Here is a 24,796-nt window from a genome sequence, read left to right as displayed (position 1 = left end):
CAAGGACCTAAACTGGATGAAACCCATTGCTCCCCCCCAGGGAATCGAACCCTGATTTTCCACGTGTCAGTCCTGCACTTAAGCAACTGAATTTACACTTTTCTCACCAACGGAGAGAAAAATTACAGCTCAATAATACAAAGGAGCATCGCCTAGACGCAACGCTGTTAATCGTATCCTATTGTTAAAACATTGAAAATCTCAACAATGCACGACATCATGAAAACCACACCACCATGCCCCCCCCCCCCCCCCCTGGCTAGTGCAGCCACTTCTGCAATCAAAATAAACGTTAATAGCGTGTCCGTCTTAACAGAGTTAATTAAGTGCCGAAAGGTGACGCTGTCCTCGTGAACCTGAGGAGTAAACTGCCATCCAAGAAGCAGTAGAAGAAGACAACATTCGCACATGCACCATACGGATCGGGTAGAGCCGGCCGTGCGGGCCGACTTTGCACACGATAGTAGAGTTCTGATCCTTAAATTAGCATTTTTCTTTTGTTTGTCAATATCAAAATCAATATTTAAGAGGTTTTTATTGGTATTAACATCTCAAGGGATGCTCAGTAAGTGCCGTAAAATGATTTAACCCAAGTCGATGCGTTTTCACTCATCCGTGGACGGATCTGGTCTCCGTTATAGGATAGAGTGGCAACACTGTTTTTCTCAGAGACTTATGGGAAATTTCAAGGGCACTGGATTTTGGGATTGTAGATTTGGACACTCCAAAGAAAATGGCGAACGTCCTATATAGTGCACTAAACAGTGAGTAACCTTAAAATTCAAAATGAAATTAAAAAAAATGGCAATAAGAAAAACAGTTGAGTTTAAATCCATTTTATTGTAAATTTCTGATCTTTAAAATGTGATTTATTAAGAAAAATATCAAGAGAGTCTGCTGGCAACTAATATTGTCCTTTTGAACATAGATGCTAAATTGATTTGGTATCATTTAAATTGTAATGTTAATATGGCGAACCGAGACAAACAAAAAATTCTGGATCACCAAAAATAAAGCTGCTATTGTTCTCCTAACGGTTCTGCTTTTTAGTCATTAATATATGTATTACGAATGAGGAAGTTTCTTTCTGAAAATCTCAGATATAAGCAACAACGGCACAAAATAAAATGATACACTTCCTGAACTAGAAGGAAGCTGAAAAGAAGCAGTTTAAACAAAATCCTTCAATGAACTGATCTAAAGCATCACTTTAGAGATGAACTGTGATAGTCAGAGTCGTTTTGAAGCTGCTGATATGATTTGTTACTTTTCTGTATCTTACCTGGATGTTACCAAACTCTGGCCTTTCTTAAAATGTGCAAAAAGGCCAGACGGGTGAGCCCGATAGCATCTAAAAGATGATAAATATTGACGCTGGACAGTCTGTTAAACGAAAGGTAGCTCAGTTTTGATGTTAAACATAACATTTCATAGAAATCCACCCCAGAATAGTTTTCTGTCTGCGCATTCGGATGCAGGTTTGAGCCACGTCGGATCGTCTGCTTTGTTTGGCTACCATGAAACCTAAACTCTCAATGTGTTGATGAGGCTGAATCACAAAAAAAGGCTCAAAAGTGGAGCGAGGAGGGGGAGTAAAGGTCAAAGAGACCCAGGGACCAGCCACTTTTCTTCTTTGTGCTTATTTTTACTGTTGTTGGAGCTTGTTTCAGGAAATAGCGCCCCCAAGTGGGCAACTGTTGAAAGTGCATACATCTGCAATCGGATTAGGCCACCTCAGTTTTTGGTTTTCCGTGGGTTAGGGTTTTCTGAGAGACAGGTTCCAATTAATGATTAAATCAATGCAGGGAGAGGTTACCTAAGGTTAGGGCCCTCCCCCCTGGGTTGGGGTTAGGGGTTGAGTTCAGGGCTATTAGTCAGGGGCCGTAGGGTTAAGGTTAGGGCCTCCTGCTAGGGGGAAGTCTCAATAAAAGAATTGAATCAACAGCTGCGTTTACATGAACAAAAGTAATCGGAAAGAACGCCTGATCGGAAGAAAAATGCGTCATGTAAACACGGCGTTCAGAATAGTCCGCCCCGATCAGACTTGTTCGGATCAAAATTTCTTTCCGATCGAGATAGGTGGGTTATGCCGATTGTTGATCTGCTCGTTGTTCATTTAAACGGTTCTGTGGTACTTTTAGCACAAAACTACATCTAAACAATCAAAACATCAGATTTCTTTTTGGAAGACTTCATTGTCCATCAGGTTGGTGGCAGCAGAAACATTTTCTCAGTCATAAACGCCTACATTTAACCCAAATCCTCTCAAGGGCAGCACAGTTGTGCTTGTTATGTGCTCATGCCACACACATTTGACAGACTGTGTGCGTTTACATCTGGAGATCTGGTGGAGTCTTGCTCCGTGTAAGGACGGCCCCAAAGTGCACCGATCTGACGGGCTGAAGTCAAGGTCAGTCAGAAGACACGCAAGGAACATGCTTCCCCTGCCACGGATGCTGGAGAGTGCCCACACAACTCATTAACTCTGATGGATCACAGCACATTTCGGTCCAGACACACACAAAGAACCACAGGCCGACACAGACCTGCCACCTTCAGCGTCCCCTTCACATAATCCCTGGGAGACAGAGAGCAATCCATCCAATGGCTCCACAGATCTACCCATAATCCCTGAAAATGAACTCATTCAGAGCAGCAGTCTCCTCCTGTGCTTCGGTGCACAATCTCCCCGTGAACACACAGACACGCTTTGCATGTAGTTCAATTTTAGATATCCTGTACCACACGTGTGCAAACTTGAAAGGGCACCTTGAAAGACTATCAGCAGAAGAAGTTAGGGAGCCACCATAACAGCGAGAGTGTGCGCCTCCTCCATGCCTCGCCAGCGCCTGTGTGTGTGTGTGTGTGTGCGCAGACGAGAGATTTAATTGGATGGGAATGTCACGTAGGACAGGGGACATGAGTGCTGCCGGTGGTGTAGGTCGTACACCAATTACTGCTCCTTCACTCTTCAAAACTAGATGGGAGATGGAAGGCCGAGACCTCACTTCATTACCAAAGCGAGACTGTGTGTTGATAGCAGCCAAGTGGGACATCGCTGTGTGTGTGCTGGGAGGAGGATGACGAAGGCGTGGGGTGTCAAGCATGATCTTTTCTCTTTATTATAGTGTCTAAAAACTGAGACCGCTGTGTCAAGATAGCCTGCTGGTGTGCACAGTCGCACGACCGTGTGAGTGATTTAATAGGGAATTTTTTGTACCAAATTCATTGAGAAATTTGCCAGAATTGGAGAGAAAATGACATGCAACTAATATTTGTATACACTCCACACACTACTAAGGTGGTGTGTTTGCACTCATCCTTCATGGATGTGAACACCCTCACCTTGGCTTACACCCACACAGGACAAATCTATATATAACTACCAGCCCTCCCATCTCCGGTGTTGATCTCTCCCTTGGTGCAGCAGAGCTGCGGTGTCGGGATAGTGCAAAGGGTTGCCAGGACTATGCATCGCACTGTCTGCCAACCCCGTCTGTGGCATCTGTCACATCCCAACCACTCATAATTAGCCCGCAGGAATCTGCTGCAACCTCACCAAGTGGACAACTGGCGGACGAGAGAGAAGACGCCGTGAGGGTGGTTAGGGGGGCTATACGTTTACACGTGCGAGAGGGAACAACGGAAGCAAAGCGAAGGGAATTTGTTTGTCACCTGATTTCCTTAACACTGTCCTCAGGCGCCCCGACTAACTGAACATATGTCACCACCCCTTTAGGCAACAGTGACGATAAACGTCTACCGCCAAAGTCAACCACAGGGCTGGAACAGAAGACAGAGTTGGGTAGTTGTTGTTTTTGCCCCCTGAGCATGTCAGATGGATGCGACGACGCAGGCCCGGCAGGCCCCGAGTTCACCCATCGTTTTCCTGCCCTTCACACCAGCTCCATGCAGAGACGGAGGGAGCAGTGATGCAGACTTAAAAAGGGAAACCTGAGTGAGATGAGAAGAAGCTATAGGTGGAGATGGTAAGTCTTTGTCACTACTGCCCTTCCGGGTGGTGAAAAATCGGCAAACCTGTATGGGGGCAGGCAGGCGGAAATATCAAATGGTAGACCGCTTGGTCATAGCAGTTCATACACAAGCACCTAAAGGGGCTATATCATGAAAAAAAGAAGGTTTTTAAGCTTTTAAGTGTTTTATAATGTTCAAAGCTAATATATTATCATATATATGGATACGGTTTACTCTGAAAGGCTTAAGAAAAGTACGATATTGGCCCTTTAAAGCCCCACTCTGATGAAAATTGAGTTTTTGGTGTTTTTAACATCTCCTTGTGGCAGTTTTCTTGTGATGGAAAAGAAGAAAACAGGTTTCAAGCTTGTATTTCTGAATATTTCTTTACTCAAATCACTGTGAATCAGGAGCTGACCTAAAATGCAGTTTGAAAAAGCTTGTTGGCGTATCGTCAAAAATATGCTGGGGTCGAGGCGGCTTCTGGCTCTAAACTATACGGCTGGATAGCTCCAATTCCAATTGCTTACCAATGTTGTTGCTCCGCTAATGTCAGGTCAGGGTTGTGAAGCATGTGAAAATAGTGTAAATATTGTGCGTCAACAGTCCCGCCCACAACTCAGAGGTGAATTTCTGATGAAACTATGTCCCAAAAACAAAACAGGTTTTTACATCTTTGTTAAAAACTGCATAATCATCAAAAGATGATCAGGGTGGGACTTTAAACCATATGGGTGGGTGAAGTCGGTGAGATGCAGGCGGGATGTCCCAAAATCCTCCGCACTAGGCACGGATGCCGTTATCGCTGGTCATGTGATAAGTCTGCGCTCCTTTTATGCAGACTGGCTACTAGAATTGAGGTAATATGACAATCAGAGTGCAGTTTGTGTGGACATCCTACGGGCACTTACGCACTCAGTACCCACACCCAAAATTTAGCGTGAGGACACCATACAACAGCATCACCAGTAAGTGATAAGCCATGTATAAATACTTCATGATACGTTTGCACGCATGGCAATGGTACGTTCCATTTTCATGGCGCCGCTTAAGGTGGCCTCAAGGGAACTGAAAGACACACCTGTGCCAAGATGCAGCCGCTCCTCTTTACGATCCTCCACAGCCCCAGCAACCCAATAACCTGCAGCATCTGTACAGGTGAGGCTTTAATTTAGGTTGGTTTGGTTTACATTTACATTACATTATGTTTAATTGTAATTTGTAAAAGCTGAATGCAAAGATGTTTCAGTCTCTCAACTGAAGTCCTTAAAATTCCACACAGTCTTGGCGATGATCAGAAGTAGAGGCGGGGTGAGCGAGGCAGGCTGGGGAGGACTGGGAGGGTGCAGCGATGCACTGACAGCGCAGCAGGGGTTAGCGCTATGAAGTCAGTTAATCCTGGGGAGCAAGGATTAGGGGGGGAGGGGGGCTCATCTAGGGGGGGCTCTGTTGTAAACCAACCACACGGTTCCCTCCCAGTCCATTCTTCCAACCGCCGAACATGAACCATGTGTGAGCGCGCACACGCAAGAAGAAAAAAAAGACACTGAAAAGTTTAGACCAGCAGCTTTTAATTGCAGTGGAGGGGACGGGAGAGAAAAGCGGGGGCATCTTTACACGAGTCCATCGGTTGCAGTTGTGAGTCATGGCGCTCGTCGGCCGGCACGGTGCTGCTACACACACTTCCCCTTTCATCTCTCAGAGCCGGCCATCCATTGCAGAATTCATGTTGGCCTCCTGCTGTTCTCTGTCTCTCTTTCTGCACCATCTTTGGTGCACGATTCTGGCCTCCAGGGACCCCAGAGCTATGGAATGCCCCAGTATTACCATTGCCCTGGTGGTCATTTACCCAGCACCTCCAAAAGAGAGTGCTGTTGGGCAGAGAGCCGAGGCAGACAAGAGGAGCTCCTCAGCTGTATGAAATTAAAACCATGTCTTTACTTTATGTTTAAGGAGAAAACTTTGACAGGTTCTTAGTAGGTTGAGTCAATGGATCAGATTTTCTGTGATCTACTATTCTTTATTTTCTCTCATTCAAGCAAAACCTCCCCAACTATGACTTCAAACCAGCTCAAGCTCTAACCTCTAGTGTGATCCGAGACTCTGTGGGTCTGCTCTGTGGGTGTTTATGTACCACCTGCTGACATCAAGTGCTTAATGCCTCCGAGGTTTACAACGAGCAGCTCACAGAAGACTTTCAGCTGCATTCAGCTTCACGTTCGAAGCCAGGATCTCACGCGAACTTCCCTGCAAGCCTTTCGAGGTTCCTGTTCCAGGACTTGTAAAACAGCCGAACGCTGTTTTTTGGACATAAAAGCATCGGCTGAATCCATCCAAGGATGATTTGCTGGAGAAGAGGAGCCTTCACAAGGATAGAATAGACGTCCAAATGCTCAGCTCTTAATGACCGTCTCTTGAATAGTTATCCTAGCAATGTGCAGAATATATGGTAATTAACTTATATCCCACTCTGGCTTTTCTCTCAACAGATTTTGGGAACTTTTGAAAAGGTCATTTTGGTATAAAATGCAGTAAAAACAAATTCCTGCCTTTCTCCAGCGGCCTTGTTAGCCAAAACAGCACGACATCCCTGATGAGTAAAGCTAGTAGCTGCATCCAGTGTCATGTTGCTAACAAACTTCATGTATTATTAACTGGCAACAGAGCTTGGAGTATGCAAGGATGGCAATAAATAAAACAAAACTGTTGTGATTGACATATCATTAAACATTCATGAATTATTCAGCATTTGCTATCATACTGGTTTGCCAGAGGATCAACATGCTGAAGGGTGTTCAGGCTCAGGGCACCTGATTGCAAGCTCAAAGCTTCCCCTTTTCCCGGAAAAAGTGTCAGTCATCAGATCAGAGAGCAGTGATGGGAACCAGCCCGCTCCGTCCTCCGAGTGCTGATTCGGACCCCCTGCCGTTCCCAAAGAAAGGGCCCCCATCCTACAAGCCCACCGATGGCTCTGATTGAAGACATAATTGTAATTGTGTGTGAATTTCATGCTCAGAAGCATGAAACCCTCAGTGAGATGGATGGAGAGATAGGATGCTCCAGAAGTGGGGAGCACTGCAAATTAGGTGTCAAGGTGCTCAGAGCCAGAAGTTGGAGGTGAGAGACCTTGGCTGCTGTCAGCCAGCGCAGATGTGTGTTTACGGAGAAGATACACAACAGAAAGAAGTGATGAAGGTTTAGAAAGGTGATGAAAAAGTTCCGTTCCACTTAGCAGTCCTTCAAAAGGCCATGGAAGAATGTGCTCGAAAAACGATTGGAGCGACACAAACACGACAACAACAAAAACACCCTTTCTAATCTAACGTTTGAGTCCTTTCTTCATTTCAGTCAGACAACTCATGCAGTAAAAAGGATTTATTTTCACATTCTTTTCGTTTGGCATTAGGCTCCGTACAATTCCACGAGATAAGATTTCCATAAAACTTTTGGGTAATAACTACCCCTAACGGAGCTCACAGGTGGAAGCCGGGGAGGAGGGTGGGTCGGCGAAAGCAGAGTCAACAACTGCACACCTGGACTTAAATAGGACGCTGGACAGGTGAGTTGATTAATTGGACCGCCCTAGGGGAGTAACTGAGTAAAATCCTGCTAGAGTAATCTGCCTGAAAGGCTCCCAAGGTCGCTCATTTTTGTGCGTCAATCTCTCTTTCTAACCCTTTTGACCCAAACCGGTTCTAAATCTGTTATTTTAAATGGTTTTGCTAGACTTTTATCCTAAAACACTCATTTTTTAAATCTGATTTCTCTACATTTTCCTGCCTTTAGGAGTTTTCAGAACAGAAATCTCCGTAAGCAACCTGTTGGTCATGATTAAATCAAGTTAAGAACATTTGTTCTTATCAGAACTCGGGATGGAGTTTAAATGAAAGTATTCTATTTTTTAGCTGGTTGATTCTTTTTATTCCATCTTTGTGTGGCACACTGAGATGAGCTCGGTTGTACTTTATAAACATGAACGAAGGCCTCTGGACACAAAGTCCAGGTTATTCCAGGAGGAAAACACAAACAACCAAATGCCTGCAGATGTCATTCCTCTTTTCATTTTTGTCCATCAGTCTTTCTTCTCTCCTTTTTGACCCAAACTGGTTATGAAAGTGTTACTTTAAATTGTTTTGTAACAAAGCAGAGATGTCCAGTAAATATCAACAATAGATATATTGTAGTTGAGCTCGGTGGTTCTTTATAAAAATGCTAAATTAATATTTAAACTTCATAACCTTTCTCCGTATTTGCTCCCATTACTTCCGAAAGAATGTGCTAAATGTGGGTTCTTGAATGCGAGAATAGCCCATGATGTTCAAAAACAGGAAAGGGAATCTTCTTCTTATTCTGCCATTTACTAGCACATTTCTGCCACCTACAGTTGAATAAGCTCTATTCTGATATACAAAAGACTTGGTGTCGCATAATTCCAGCGGGACACAAACTGCAATTAATAATGTCTCCTCTGTGATCAATTTTCAAACGTACTTCAGTGAATTCATTGGTGCGTCATCCATACATCACTACCAAATCCAAGTCCCTGATTGGTCAAAGTTTGATCTAGTTTAACTTTAAACGCTGGTCCAATGGCCACACGTTTAGGCTAAAAATGGTAAAAGAAACTTAGAACATGATGCTAAGTTCACACCGAGTTCGTAAACGCGCGTTCATGTGACCACTTTCAAAGAAAAATCTATGAAAACGTATGTTTATGTGCATATATTGGGCTATTCTCTCGCATTCACACATTCACGTATTTGCGGTTTGTGCCCGGATGGAAATACAGACATGGAGTCTTTCGTGCATCAGAATAGATCTGTGAAAGAATAAATCAAGTGAGATTTGCAGCTCCTCGACATTTCACACAAAGACCCTTCCAACTTTCAGCAAATATCGGGTAGCGACAGTCCAGTGTGAACACCGTATGCTAATTTAAGAAAGTGCTTTTAGCGCGTTCTTCAACATGTTCAGGCCCGGTGTGTACATAGCATGAGACTTTTGAACGCGGAAGGTCGAAACGAGCGTTTATGTACATTTACCTTCAGTTTTCTTTGGAAGCGGTCGCTTGAACGTGTGTTGTCGAGGGCGATGTTCACGTAGCTTAAAACTCGCAGGAGACTAATCACAGACAAAGCAAACATTTTATTTTATCCTATTTCAAGATGTAAGCATGAAAAAATGTAGAAGGCGTACAGAAGCTCTAATGTGACATGAATGTACTCTATACTCTGCAAACAATGAGAACACACAAGCGTGGACAGAAATGCAAACACACGCAGAATGAAAATCAATCAATGCATTAATGGAACAAATCAACTCCTGCTGTCGCATCATTTCATGCCGTTCAGATACAATCCCCACCAGCCTTCTGCTTATCAAACAAGGCAGCCATTGGCACGCGCTGATTAATGATTTGTGAATGTTATTCATTTTCCATATTACAACTGCTCTTCAGATGTGGCTGCCGCCTCCTTGGCGTGCCAAAGACAGGAGGGTTCCTTCAGTCTCCAGGCCAGGATTTAATCCCAACTTCACAACATTTTCTTACTTTAAAACCAATTGAATCGGATTTGTTTATTCAGCTATCCAAGTGCCTTGAAACATCGTGAAATTGATATTTGTATTCTTAGTTTTTTGAGCTCTAACATATTTCAGAATTTCTTGTGACAGCACATTGTGGTCAAGTAATATTGAAAAGTCCATATCAAATTGTCCAGATCATAAAGATTGGGACGTATATGATTCATCATTTCAATAGTTTTAGATTTGGCAACTGATTGTTTTTTTTTTTTTGCATAAAACAAATCCGATTTTTGAGGGGAATAAACCCTGATTAAAGAGTCTTAGGAAATTAGGAAAGCTCCTCACCAGGCTGCTGCTGAGATTGTGCATAATTTATAGCACCTGTCTTTCAAGCAGACTTGACCGACTGGCTGCCTGTTGTTCCCAAATCCTCCTTAATCTTCAAAACTGCTCGTTGTTCTCAGCAAAAACAAACCTGCATTATGCATGATGCTGCGAAAGCTTTGCCCAGCACGGATTTTTGCTCCTTTTTTATGCATTTTACTTTGGAAGGATTGGTGACGGTAGCACATGCTTCTTCAGGATGCAACTGGAAGGCATGGACTATGGTAAGAGCAGGAAAAAAAAAGACATTGATGGTCAGCCACAAAAAAATAAAATAAAATTGGCTGCTACGAGAAAAGCAAATAAAGCCGCAAAACTGCAGTGCAATCAATAAGGATGTATTTATCGCTAAGGGAGATTTCTTTTCAGTACAGACAGATGCTCAGCTAAAAACTTTAAAATAAAGTCTTACAAAAGTTGAATTTAGATGCCCAGATCCCTCAAATAATAGCACATCTGCCGCAAAACGAACAGCAGTTTTTAGCCAAAAGTTACAAATTAGATGTTTAAATTGTGGATGGAGCACATTGTAGCATTGTCATTCCACCCCAAAATATCAGCTGATATCTATGCTAGCTACAGGCACAAATGCAAAAATGGAGCATTACAAATTCTGGTGATAGGGAGTCCTCAGGATATGAACGGGGTTTTAATCTGCAAACTATTTACAGCCTTTGTGACACTTGCTTAAAATGCACCAAATATTTCTGATCTCCGTGAAAGCTCCTGCGGCTCCCGCGTCAGCCACACGCTTAATCAATATTTCATCAGTGGGGTAATGTTAAAGGCGTTTACAGCAGGTCAACACACATCCGGTCGGTGAAAAACAAAAACGAAATCTCACTAACGACACATTCTAAATGGAAATGTGCATCATGAATAATACATTTGAAATGCTTATCATAGGAAAACCTGAAAGAAACTCAACACATTTTTATGTTTGACTTCCATAAAGTTCACATTTCTGCAGAAATCTGATCGCAGATTGATAATAACTTGATGCTATGACTCAGGCTTTTCCCAAAGATCTCAAGACACATCAGCTCTGAACCTGAGTGGGGAGTTTTTCCCCTTACGCCAGCAAAGCGGTTCTTGGAGAGCAGTTTTACTGGCGCTTGTAACTGATTCAGTAACCGGGGGCCCCGGAGAAGCTAGGTGATTACACGAAAATGTTCAGGGGGGGGGCAAAGACAGAGAAACACCTATAAACACCCCAATGCCCTGGATGCACAGGCGAGCCTTCAAACGGTGCGGCTCGGAGACGGATGAATCAAATGCGTTTCCATTAAGGGGCAAATATTCCATCGACATGCAGCCATAACGACAGCAAATAGCAGTATTATAGGAATATCAAATTAGGCTGTTTCATTTGGAGGACTGTTGTGCATTGTGAACAGCTTTGGAGATCAATTGAGCTGCTAGGTAATGAGCGGCAGAGGCCTGCTCTAATATACTCAGTAATGTTCTTTTGATTGCTTTGGTTAATCTTGCTCTGCCATGCAAGCGGAGGTAGACCCCTCCCCTCTGCAGAAACCCACTCATCAACCCAGGTTAGAGGAGAGAAGGGGGGGGGGGGGGGGTGGAGAGCAACATGAACCAAAATATTAAATCTGGATAATCCTTCTTCACTTTTTACGCAACTAGGAATTCATTAGCTCCAGAGAACACTGGCTGTGTGGAGCTTCCAGCTGAAAGACTTTTAATCATTTCAGAAAAAAAGGCGGCGGCTGAATCGGCTGCTGTGTTCAGCCTCTAGGTGAATTGTTTCTATTGAATTGATGGAATCAGACTCTGATCTATGAGAGAGAATCCTCCCAGCAGTGACCATTTAATATATTCCAGTGCGGTTGGCTTGTTTTTCCCTGAAAATGCTAACAAACCTGTCCGACCACTTTTGCAATATGCTGCACCGCACTGCAGTCCGCTACGCCATCTGTTGCTTTTTTTTTTTTTTTTTTTTGCAACGTGGAGCGAATATTTATTTATTCATAACTGCATTGCTCAGCACCAAACATCCAACCAAGCTGGTTCCAGAAAAAGGCTGCTTCTCACCTCTCCACGTGGTCCAGGTTACCCGACACGCCCAGTCCTCCGATGGTGTACAGTTTGCCGTCGTAAACCAAGCTGTTGTGCCTGCAGCGAGCAACAGTCATACGAGACACTAGATTCCAGTTGTCCAGCAGAGACATGTAGCACCAAACATCAGCCACCATCACCCCCGACTCTGTTCCACCTGGAGGGACACAAAGATACGAACAGCCTGAAGAGATTGATCACATGGAGTCAATTCAAAAGCTTTTGAGTACCATAATTTCTGGGCTACAGAGCCGCACCCATCACATTTTTAAAGGATTAACGGAATTGTTCATACATGAGCTGCACCTGGGTATAAGTGGTATTGAACAATGTGATGATGACGCAATGCACGTCTATGAACGGTCTCAGAGAGGGAGAAGCTAACACAGATGTAGATTACGTAATCTCCTTTCCGGCATTAAAGCCTTTTTGAACAGACCCACATACAGCCAAACAGCATGGACGTCACTTCTGCTCACAGCCCCCTCACTCTTGGTGAGGAACTTTACACCAATGATTCCCCACTTCCCATGAGACTTAGGGGCTGAAGGCGGGGCTAACCCCCGGGTAGCCACACTGTGTTGTAGATTGTGGATGTGGATGTGTGTGTGGATGTGGATGTGTGTGTGTAAGAAGGAGGAGGGAGCTGCAGCAGAAGGAGGGGAGAGCGTGCGTGCAGCGCAAGATGGAGCGAGAGCAGCGAAAGTGTGTTGGGGGTGTGTGTTTATGTTTGTTATACAGAGTGAAAGAAAACTGTTATAAAATAAGGTTTCCCCCAGAGAAAGATGAATGATTCCTTATTTATTATATATTCCTTTATCTGAGGGGAAGTGAACCCCGAAAGAAGATCCGCCTTCAGTGGAGAGGAAAGAAAGAAGAAAAGTAATCGCAGGAAAGGTTCAACACATGATATATTTACAAAGAACGACGGTACACAGAAAGAATTTTCAGAGTTTTAATATTATACCTGAGCTTTTCTTTCCAAACAGGGCCTGTGATGCGGCAGTAACACAGCAGCAATATAGTAGTAACAGGACTGGTTTATAAAACATGAACGTAAAAGTCACTGAGAGCTTTCTTTATCTTCCTATCTTGCTCCTGTGCACCGAAACCATGGAAGTCTTCCTCCTCGATCTCGGATTGGAATAGCGTCATACATTCTTGGTCACACTCTCTCTCAGTGTCTCCTTCGTTGTCCTCAGTGTCACTCTGAGGTAAATTCCCTCCTGAACTTGCGCTGTCCTCTCCGTCACGCAACAGGCTGGCTTTTCCAAACCTGTTGGTGATGGTGGATTTTTTTCACACTGCTTTTAACTTGAAAGCTGCGTCATATTGTAGTACACAAACACGTTGGGTCTTAAGGCAGCAAGGGATTGTGCGATACGGCCAAAATAGGGCTGAGCATGGGTGGTTTTTTTTGTTGCACCATGAGTGAGGGGTCTAAGAGCAGAACATGCTCCCATGCTGTTTGGCTGCTTGTTGGTGTGTCAAAATAAATGGGCTTGATGCCGGAAATGAGATCACACATACAGCTTCTCTCACTGCTTCCTCCTCTCTGAGGCTGTTTGGCATCCAGCAGTGTATATAACATACATACATACATAGTTCTCCAGTGCAGCCAGTTATTAGATTGACGTCTCAGATGACTGACAGCAAGTGCTGTATGCCCCCTGTCACACGCTTACCTTTTCAGCTCGAGAGCACCTAGCGGCCGTCAGGAAAAAATGCATAAATCAGCCGCATCATTGAATAAGCCGCAGGGCTGAAAGCGTGTGACAAAACTAGTGTCTTATAATTATGGTAGTTAATAAAATATAAGTCTTTTTTTGCAGCAAAGTTTTAAAAATAAGTTTGATAGAATTTTGATGCTTTACTTAAACAAAAAATAAGAAAATTTGTCAAATTTCAGTCCATAACTACGGAGGCCTGGACATGACATTCCAAACTTACATTTCAAATTAATCATTTGCCATGAGTAGTATTTTGTGTGCACAAATTAGCGTCTTTTGGTCACAATCTAGTATTTTGTGTGAAAAAAATTAGCGCATTGTGGGTAAAGTAATTTGTTGTCACAAATTAGTACTTTGCGCACACAAATTATTTATAGTAGGAATTGAAGATATCAAGGTATTCATTTTATGCGCAGGATATAGCATTTTATGTGCACAAATTTTTATTTTGCGCATAAAAAATTGTGGTATAAATTAAAGATACTAATATATTCAATAGCCCAAAAATGTGTATTTTGTGTGAACAATTTAGGATTTTGTGTGCACAGATCAGTAGTAGGATTTAGAGATAGGCAGGAATTGGTAATGCTAAAATAGTAATTTGTGCAACATGTAGTGTAATTAGAATTTGTGCTCACAAAGTCGGATTTTGTGGGCACAATTTAGAATTATGAATTAGAGATAAGAAAATATTAATTTATGTGCAAAATTTAGTGTTTTTGTGTGCATAAAACTAAAATTTAATGCACATAAATTGGCATTTTGTGTGCACAAAGTAGGATTTTGCGGGCACAATTTAGCATTAGGAATTAAAGATACTAAAGAATAAATTTGTGCAAAAAAATGAGTCTTTTGTGTGCACAATTAAACATTTTGTACGCACAAATTAGTAGTGAGAATTGAAGATACAAAAATATGAATTTTTGCACACAAATGATCAAGCTGAAGGAATAATTTTTTATTTTTTTTTGATGGCGTGTCCAGGGCTTTGTACACAACGTGTTCAGCATTGATACCAGCTCTGAAAAAATCCTTATCTTAATGTTTTTCTTTAGCATCAGTGCCTGAAGTTCGTCTGTTTTGATTCATATGAAGCCCACAGCCCTGCCTGTCTTTTTGTTTATACAACGGCTGTTTGCTCTCTAATTGTGTTGTTGATCTGCCAGTAGTGTTAGGATGTCTCTGTGAGTAAAATGATAGTTTTGTTGAGGCGGCTGTGTCGAAGTGCCCTTGGGCAACACGCTGAGCCCCACCGTGCCTCTGGTGGAATGAGTTAGGACTCTTTCTTTGAGTCTAAATTAAACAGTAATGAATCCCATTGAGACAACTATTGTTGTAAAATAGGGTTATATAAATAAAATTGAATTGAATTAATAGGCTAATCATTAAAGTATTAGGTTGAGGCTTTTGCATAATCCAAACAAAACCTCTTCTAAGAGAGGTAACATTTTATTTTCTGTCAACAAAGATAGGTTTGGAGAACCGTAGAGGTGTTTACTGCCGGGCTGACCCCTCAAACAGGCATCCAGCACCCCTCTGCCTGTTTCAGCGCTCTTCAAACCAAACCCGTTAGCTCTGCAGTTGACATACAACACCAGCCGTGGCTCGGTGACCCCGAGCAGCCTGTAAGGAGGGTTTCAGCTGGGCACCTGTTGACTGGCTAGCTTGATTTCCTCACCGGCTCCGTGTCTCTCCCGGGACACATGCGGATCTGTTCCGATGCCCAAACACAAATTTACATTTATATGAAAGAAGCGGGAAAAGACAGGTACAAGCAAGAGGAATCCTGTTGCATTTCCACAGCGCGGCGTGAAGGTTTACGCGCAAGGTTCTGGGAAGCGTGGCCGGCGGTGGAAGGAATTCGGTTTAGCTCTAAAGGAGTGACTTAAAGGAATTACAGTTGTGAACCAAATTAGGAGCGGAAAATTGCAGCAACTATAGCGCCAGCCAAGAAACTAGACAAAACGAAACATGAAAGGTAATTGTGGAAACTGAAGCTTTTTGAACATGAGTGAATTTAGAGTTTGCCTGCTTTTGAAAACTCTTTAAATGTTTCGTAAAGGTCAGGGGAAGAAAGCAACAGCCTGGAAAGGTTTATTTTGTTGAATCGATGTTACAACAAAGGAAAAGCATCTCTACAGTAATAGTTTTAGAAATGTCAGACATCAAACTTGACAAAGAAAACAAGCTAATCAATTTTTACCTTGATGAATATAAAACTGTGGCACCTTCTGATCAATTAAATAATTGAAGAAGGTGGTGAAATAGAAAAAAACCCAAAACAAAAGCATCTCAAGGTACAAAGGAAAACATGAATCTTCATCTTTGACTGTGAGTCATGACTGAAAACAACGTAATGTAACTTTTGATCATTCTTAATTCAAAATATGGATAAGAGGAAAGCAACAAACTTTACAAACCAAAAGTGGAACAAAAGGTCAGATACAGCTCAGAACAGAAGGCGGTTATTTTTTAATGCAATATCAGACGCAGCTATGTTTCCAGTGAGAAAATTCTGAGAGGACATAAAGTTCTTTTCTACCTGAAGAATGCATAATTCATCAGAAGGAAATAACATCTTGTAATGAGAGCGTTGAGACATTTTGGATCGCTTTTATCGATCTTTCTTTCTTACACACACGTTTGATGCAAAAGTCTTGTGAAAACAAACAGAAAAACTCTGATGAAAGAATGGGATGCAGAAGATCTGAAAAAAGTAATTCTAGTAGAAACTAGAAGCGAAATCTACTGCAAAATCGATTAAAAGTCTAAATTCTTTCACAACTTAAGGCACTGTATTCAACATATAGGCATCCACCATTTGTCCAGAAATTTCCCAGAAGTGTGCATCAGTGCTCAATCCATTCTGTTTTAAAAATTTGTCTTTAAAAAGTATATTTAAATTTGATTTTGTTAGAAATTATCTACATTTTCAATGAATTCATACATAGTCTTTGTAAAATGTTCATCGTTAGGTCTGACGGAGCCAGATGTCGTCAATAAGCAGTGATTGGTCCGACTTGGGCTGAGTCAGCGTTTCTATTCCAACCGCTCTCACCAATCAGAAGTGAATTTGTTCGAAGGCCACACCTCTTTCACTTGCAAGCGCTCCCTGAACTATGCCGGAACGTTGGACGTGGGGACCAGCAGGCTCCACCTACTTTTATTAAGGCATCTGATTGGGCAGTTTATGACTTGAACTTTAACGGTCACTCAGTATAGTTCTTTTATACAGTTGAAGGTTGTTAACCATTTTAATATGAATCCCTGACAAAAGTTAACTTAAACGCTTTCTAACTTTTGACTTCTGTGTACTAAAATTAGAGCTGGGTTATTAGTATTTAAAGTTTAGATTATAATACTTTGTTGTGTTGTTTACTTTTCTGAATATACGACTGAATAACAATCTCTGGAATTTTGTTGACACAATATGGAGAGAAATTAGACTCAGTCGGATTTGTGCGTGCGTAATTCTTGATTTGTGCGTAAATTAGGATTTGTGTATGCATATTCTTGCTGTGTGTGTGCGTAAATTAGGATTTGTGCATAAATTTGGATTTGTGCGTGATTTGTTACTCACATAATACGTTTTGTGTATAAGTTAAAAAAATATAAAATGAAAAAAATACAAAATGCAATTTACGTATGTACAAATTAAGATTACAACAGCTTGAAACTACTTACAAACACACATCTTTAAAAAACACGCACGAATCCCTTGTTACGCACACACAAAGCCAAAGTTACGCACGGATCTACAGTGAGACTGTTTTCACGTCTCACAAATCCGTCCGTAAGTGCTGCGTTTAAATACCAGTGGAATGCTCGGTCATTAGAATTTTCCTATCAGCCTTCCCTTCTAAACGTATCCAGACAATGACTAAATCAATACATGAAGACAGTAGATGTTAGTTTTGAACATAGAGGCTACTTACTTCGGGGCGTTGACCACCGAGATGGGCCGCCATTCTTCCCGTGACTCTCTTAGTCTGACTGCCTTTGATTTTTCCGGAAGAAAAAAACAGTGCCCCCTACTGGTCGTTCCTGTTACGCATTTTGTATCAATTTGGTGTCTCTGAGAATAATATACTTTTAATATATATATTAGCGTTTAAAAGTGAACGTCATATTCTCAGATAATAATTTTTATTTTCCTTTAAAGTTTTTTTAAGCCCTGCTACACCCACTGAAGGAAATACGTTTAGAAGGGAAGGCTGATAGGAAAATTCTAATGACCGAGCATTCCACTGGTATTTAAACGCAGCACTTACGGACGAAATTGTGAGACGTGAAAACAGTCTCACGCAGTGTTGCCAGATTGGGCGGGTTTCCGCCCAATTGGGCTTCTTTTGGTTATGTTGGGCGGGTAAAATTGGCATTGGGCGGGTCTATAAAATTTGGGCTGCTTTTCAAAATATTTAGCGGTTTTATTGTCATTATTATTATTTTTCTTATTATTTAAAATATTAAGTAAAAGTATACTAATTAATATATAGCCTAAAAAAAGCATTGTGAATATATGAAACATTACAGTAATCCCCCCGTGAATAACAAAAATCAGCGAATAATTGACGCTGTTTTAAAACTCCCAGAGCCTCTGCAGAGTCAGAACCCTTTTCTGCCGTTTGGGTTCATTTCCAAAAGATGGAGATGCTGCAGGGCTTTTATTGGCTTTTATTAACCTTGTCAGAATGGTTACAGCTCGAACAAAAATAGCGCAGCCTGCTTATACACTCAGCCGGAGGAGAACGTTCAGCCAACGCGCACCCAGGTAGGCCCCGCCCCCTCTAATCCACCAGTCACCAGCCCACCGCTGATTGACATACGCTGTGGTCCAGCACCTGGCAGTGGCAGAAAGAGGGGGGCGCCATCAAAAGCCATCTAGAGTACACGATACGAGAAACCTATAACTGGATTTTCTGTACTTATTTTATAAAAAAAATTATTATAACAGACTTATTATATAATAATTTATTATTATTGCGTCATTTTTTATTAGGCTACGGCTATACTTTTACGTTCAACATTAGGTTTTTGCTAGGTTGAGATTTGGGCTGGTTTTTATTGAGGTGGGCGGGTTTTACGATGAGTTTGGGCTGGAAACTGTCGCTCAGATCTGGCAACACTGGTCTCACGGTAGATCCGTGCGTAACTTTGGCTTTGTGTGTGCGTAACAAGGGATTCGTGCATGTTTTTAAAGATGTGTGTGTGTAAGTAGTTTCAAGCTGTTGTAATCTTAATTTGTGCATACGTAAATTGCATTTTGTATTTTTTTCATTTTATATTTTTTTAACTTATACACAAAACGTATTATGTGAGTAACAAATCACGCACAAATCCAAATTTATGCACAAATCCTAATTTACGCACGCACAAAGCAAGAATATGCATACACAAATCCTAATTTACGCACAAATCAAGAATTACGCACGCACACACAAATCCTAATTTACGCACAAATCAAGAATTACGCACGCACAAATCCGACTGAGTCTAATTTCTCTCCATAACACAATGACAATAAAGTCAATTTTATTCTATTCTAAAAAACTTTATTTAGAAAAAACTATTTTAGCTTAAGAAATCTATTAAAAAAAACTTAAAGAAATAGTTTTTAAGATAAAAACATGTTTTTCTGTTAATTGCTTATGTAATAATTTACAGTTTATCAACAAAAACTCTTCCTTTGTTCAGTAATTTTAATAGAAATATGAAAAGTGTTTCTTCCCTAACAAAGAAAATTGGTTTAAATGTAATTTTGTAAGTTCAGTCTGGACCAATTTAAAAGATTAGCGAGACAGCAAACACGAACTTTAATATGATAAACTTAAATTTACTGAAGAAAAAAAAGAGTTTTTTGGTTTAGTAATGATTATCTAAAAATACACTCTAATGAAAAGGAAGTTCTAGTGGCATTTTTCTGGTGACGGAGGACATTGATAAAGGAAAAGAAAAGAATAGCATTTTTGAGTATTTATTTATTCAAATGAATCAGGAGATGATGACACGCAATAGAAAAAAGGGTGTAGAAAATACGGTGGGCGGGCCACAAGCTTCCTGCTCCGCGACGGGCAGGAGAATGGGGGGTGGGGTTGCCAACGGTGCCATCCACAACTCAGAGGTGAAGTTTTTTTTTTTTTTAACTTGTCCTTTCCAACAGCTGGGCAGACAGATGAGAGCTGATGGCTTCTTGTGTTGGACATATTTTACTTTAACAACAGGGGTTAAGAATCTTCTGACAAACCAGAGGTATGTCTGAATAAACCCCTTTGTAATCGAGGCCAAACTTTATTTATTTCAATCATATTTGAAAATATTTTTGTGTTGGAAGAGCCCCCAGAGCCCCATACGAGCACCCCATCACCACCCAGGAGTTCTGGGCATCCCCCCCCCCCCCCCCCAACCCCACGTCCGAGCCAGGACCCTCCCCAAGGGAGACTCGCCCTGCGCTCCAGGCAGCCACCCAGCCGGCCCACGGTTGGTCCAGGACAGAGCAAGGCAGGGGCCAGCCGACCCCGCCCAGTAGGAGGACCCCCAGGGGAAGAGGGGGTCTAAAAGGAGTGTTGTAAACATGTCCCAAACAGGCTCGCCCACAGTTGGAAATTTGGCGAGGCCCAGCGCTCAGGGGCAAGGATCAGAACCCACACCACAGGGACACGGACACCCCCCGGCTCAGATGTGATGTGATCCCCGGCTCTTGGTCTTGCCAGAGAACTCAGGGATCCCTCTCCCTGCATGGAGAGAGGACTGCTGGGCCCAGGAAGCCATCACCCAGGGAACACGGCTGCCATTGCCAAGGGCCCAATACCCACTACCAGGGATGGGGTAGGGGACAGATCTTAGGTCCCACCATCCTTGTGAAATGTGTGTGTGTGTTTGTGAGGGTGTGTGTGTGTGCACGTGTGTGTGTTTGTGTTGGAGTGTATATTTTGAGGGTTATAGGGTGTGTGTTTTAAGGGGTGCAGTTAAATTGGCGGGTGGGGCGCTGAGAGGTGAATTTCTAACGATCTACTGCAGCTCTGCAGAAACTACATCCTAGAAAACTACGCAGGCTTTTTGGATTTTGGCTAAAAATGGCACGACACGACTTTGAAAAATGGATGAAATAATGATGGTAGTGGAACTTTAATGCCAAAGTAAAGGTTTTGTGCCTCATTTCAAAGCGTTTGGACAAACAGATGAACTTTAATTCTGAGGTCTTTACTGTTGTGGTGCAGTCTGGGTGGACGGTTCAGCTCACCTGACAGGTAGATGTTGTCTCCCGCAGAGATGACACTGAAGAACTCACGGTCGTAGAAGGGCAGGCTGGCCAGCGGGTACCACTTACTGTTCTGGGGGTTAAAACAGGTGACTGCTGTCAAAGAGCGCTGGCTCATGCCGATGGTCTGACGCCCTCCCACCAGAACTATCACCTCTGCAACACCTGGAGGACAAACGAGGCAGAAAAAAAAAAAAGAGGTTTTCTGAGAAACGCTCCACAAAATCCCAAAAAGCAAACTTTTCTCTGGCCTGGAAGAAACGACAACATTAAATGAGAAAGTATAACTCAATTAGCAAGACTATTGAGGCTGCCATATGTCCTCAACACGCACTACAAGCGCTAACCTACAAATTTACTTGGGCACACTCAGCGAAACATGCACCATTAGAGCATGGTATAAGAGAATCGCAAAATCAATAGGCAAATCAATTTGTGTACATCTGTATGTGAAGGTGGACTTGTGAGATTAAGGGGATACTTGAAAACACGTTTGGTTCACTGCTCTGAGACGGGGAGGCGCATGCACGCACACGTAGCTGGAGGAATAAAGACACCAGTGATTCAAAACACACACACACACAGATTGGCAGGCGGCCACATGTGTGTCCTCAGGTCTTCTCCGTCTGCAGCAGCAGCAGGCGAGGCGAGCAGACAAAGATGAGCTGTGTTAGAAAGCAGCAGGCAGGCGGACAGAGGGAGGCACGCCAAGGAGGGAGAGGATGAGGAGAGGAAGAGTGGAAGAAAAAGAAGTGAGAAGAGAAGGTGGAGAATCGTCATAAATCCGCTGGTTCACCTCTTTGGATCGATATTCCCTCACACAATTGGGTAAACACCCAAGCTGACATATTTTACATATGATTACAACATTTACCTTTTTTCCCCACTATTGTTTTTTCTCTCAAAGCCGGTGAAACAGAAAACTACAATGAGCTTTGCCGAAGCGAAGCCAAAAGAAAGCGCGGTAAGCGCTTCCTTGGACATATCGTGGACAAAGAGCTTAGACTTAGTGGACGGCTTAAAGCTAGCCAGAATTTTTTTTGTTGTGTTTTTCTTTTGAGAGATTTGACTCTTTCTTTATGTGGGAAAAACAAACTAACAAAACAAAGATGGCTGAGGGAGGATTTGTGGCTGGGTCACAGCAAAAGATAAAGGAAACTCGGGAGGGTTTTATGCAGATCCTCTGGAAAGATCCTGGAGGGAATTTAGGCCAGGATGTCTTGTTGAACCCCGTAGGTTTTATTCCAAATAAAAGACGGTGATAAAGTGACAATTCATCAGCGGGAAGGTGTTCTGGAGCATCACAAAATGATCTCTGAAGACCGAATTCCTTAGCTGCACAAGTGAAAGTCAGTTCAGGTCATAATAAGAACACTTTTGTTCAAGCTATCTCCACAAAAGTTCACACAGATGCCACCAGGTTAAGTCTACAACCACAACCACAGTTTTCCTGACATTTGACATGGTGAAGAGGCCGCCAACTTGAATTCAAAGGAAAAAAATGTATCAGCTACAGACTGGAACTCCTCCTTCCTCAAGCACCATTGGGAAGCTACTTAGTTAAATGTTCCCGTTAAAATGTGTAGATTTTGCCCGGAATTAGCATGGTGAGCTAGCAAAAGTGGCGTTCCCCTGTTCTTCATGAACTCAGACTGATTGGATCGATATGACATATCATAAGAGCACATCAGGATTGTGGGCGTGGTTAACTAAAACCTCTACGGCCAGGGAAATCCAAACATGTACTTTTGTCAATACTTCCAAAATCGACATAGACCTGTTTGTCACCCCCAGGCAACCCAACAATGAAATGGTTGCTATGGTGATAAAACCAACAGATTAGGCGACTTTTTGTTTTATTAAAGAGTTTGTCAAAAGCAGAACTAACCAGAGTGGCATGAATGGGAGACTAAGAGGCGCTCAGCAGGTTAAACTTTGACCAATCAGGAACCTACATTTGGTAGGGCCATATGGATGACGTCCCCTTTTATTTATGGAAGTGCCGACCAATTAAAAGCGATCATGCATTCAAGAACGTGAATTAAAGAGCGTGCATGTAAACGTAGCATCAGATGTTTGTCCTTTATTTCTTTTCTTCATGCCATTTTGCTACAGGATTCTCAAAGTGTTGTCTTCTCCTTTTCAGGACGCCGTTTTTCTTCTCATCTTGCTTTTGAGTTTTTTTGTTGTTGTCCCCCAGGTAAGTAAGCAAAGTTTCTGCTCCAATCTGAGCCAATCAAGGCAAAACCTTTCCTCTCATCTCCACATCAGTAAGTTGGTGAACAAACTGATCGTTTCTAAAAATATTGTTGTTGAAAATGCACTTCCTGATGGGATGTGTTTGTTTGTGATCGCAGAAGAAGCCAGCGTGATTTTCAAAGACAGTTTTTTTTTTCCTGGTTGTTTGCTCAATCCCCACAGTATCTAATTAAGCTGACGATTCCTCCACGCGCCGCTCCGGCGTGCTGAGCGTGTCTGCGCACACGCAGGTCCTTATCATCACCTAGTGCACACATGCACGGCTGCGCCCTGTGCTTTCTGCTTGACCGGACACGTCAGCTAGACTCCACATCTGGGTGCTCCGGCTGCCGGGCGGCTCTGACCCCTGAAGCCCCGGACGCATTCACAAGCTAACGCGAGCCGGCGCCGGCCTGTCAGAGCACCGCCAAACACGAGGAGGGCACCGCTGACGGCGAGCCACGCCATCGCGTCGGACGGATGGGTGGGAGCATGTGCACGAGTGTTGTTCTTGGACAACGAGGCCTCGGAGGGACGACTGTCAGTAAGCGTGAGGCTTGATGGGAGTTAGGTACGGGGATGGAGGGATGCAGGATCGAAGGATGGAGAAGAGCGTTTGGGGATGAACAGATAACAAAATCCTGACAGCTCTTTTCTTTTCTTTTTCCTGACAGTTTATACCCAGGGCAGTTTGGGGAGATTTTCTCCATCTCATTGTTACTGACCTTTTCCAATCTTGTGAAAATATTTTAAATTTGTTCAAAGAAAAAAAAAATCTACCCAGGTTTAACACACTGCTTTATTTGCAACAAGGAGGACTGCAAAAGCTTTTATTTTGGAGTTTTGCTCTTTTCTTTGCTGAGAGTCTGAGACATTAGTTAAATTTAGTTTTTTATGGACGCCCTTGAGAAGAATTGTGCCAAAAATAAAAATCAGTCAATCGGGGCGGGGGTTGTAAATATTAAGTACAAGTCAGAAACCTTTATTTTGAAATCTAGAGCATATTTATGTCCTGCAGCAGTCCTGGACGGCAGCGATTTTTCTCACAATTCTTTCTTACTGTGCGTAAATTTCTCCCCATACTCAAAAACTCATCAAAATTTCCACATGCCTAATACCCGGTTAAAATGAATTTTTGGGGGCAGTGAACACCCCCCCCCCCCCACACACACACACACACACAAATAATGATGACATCACAGCAGGAGTAACCATAAAAAATAAGGAATAGGGCCAGAATCTCTTATGGGGCAAAAACAAATATTTCAAAATCCATTTAAAAACATAAAAAATTTCTAAAAAATTTCCTTTAAAAAGATTAGCTTCGGTATCTTCTACAAACATAAACTACAACTATTGCCTCATAACTCCTCGAAAAACGTTGTTCCTAAGGAAATCCCAAAATTTACTTTTACCAATTTTTCTAAAAATGATATAGACCTGCCCGTCACTCCAAGGCGACCAAAAAATTAAATGGTTGCTATGGAGATGAAACCAACAGAAAGCTGCCATTTTGAAAAAAAGTTGTTGTTTATTTTCAATGCATTTGTCACATGCAGCCAAAGAGGGCAGGTCAAGAGGGGCCGGCAAGGGCAGAGCAGGCCATACA

General features: G+C 42.5%; 1 protein-coding gene across 5 annotated transcripts in view; it reads right to left on the bottom strand.

The window, feature by feature from the left end:
* klhl29 (kelch like family member 29) overlaps positions 1-24,796 on the bottom strand; it is a 281,080-nt gene that overhangs the window by 33,024 nt on the left and 223,260 nt on the right. For 4 of the 5 annotated variants that reach the window (XM_011491437.3, XM_004083387.4, XM_020714692.2 and 1 more), the window contains 2 exons: positions 20,932-21,114; positions 11,938-12,118 (listed from right to left, as the gene is read on the bottom strand). In XM_011491437.3, coding sequence (XP_011489739.1) covers positions 11,938-12,118; positions 20,932-21,114 — 364 coding nt within the window. Of the gene's footprint in view, positions 1-11,933; positions 12,119-20,931; positions 21,115-24,796 lie in introns of those variants that run through there. The other variant, XM_023953095.1, reaches the window with a different exon arrangement.

The sequence above is a fragment of the Oryzias latipes genome, chromosome 24 (assembly GCF_002234675.1).
Source record: "Oryzias latipes chromosome 24, ASM223467v1".
Classification (NCBI taxonomy): Eukaryota; Metazoa; Chordata; class Actinopteri; order Beloniformes; family Adrianichthyidae; genus Oryzias; species Oryzias latipes.
This window is presented reverse-complemented; position numbering and strand designations above follow the sequence as displayed.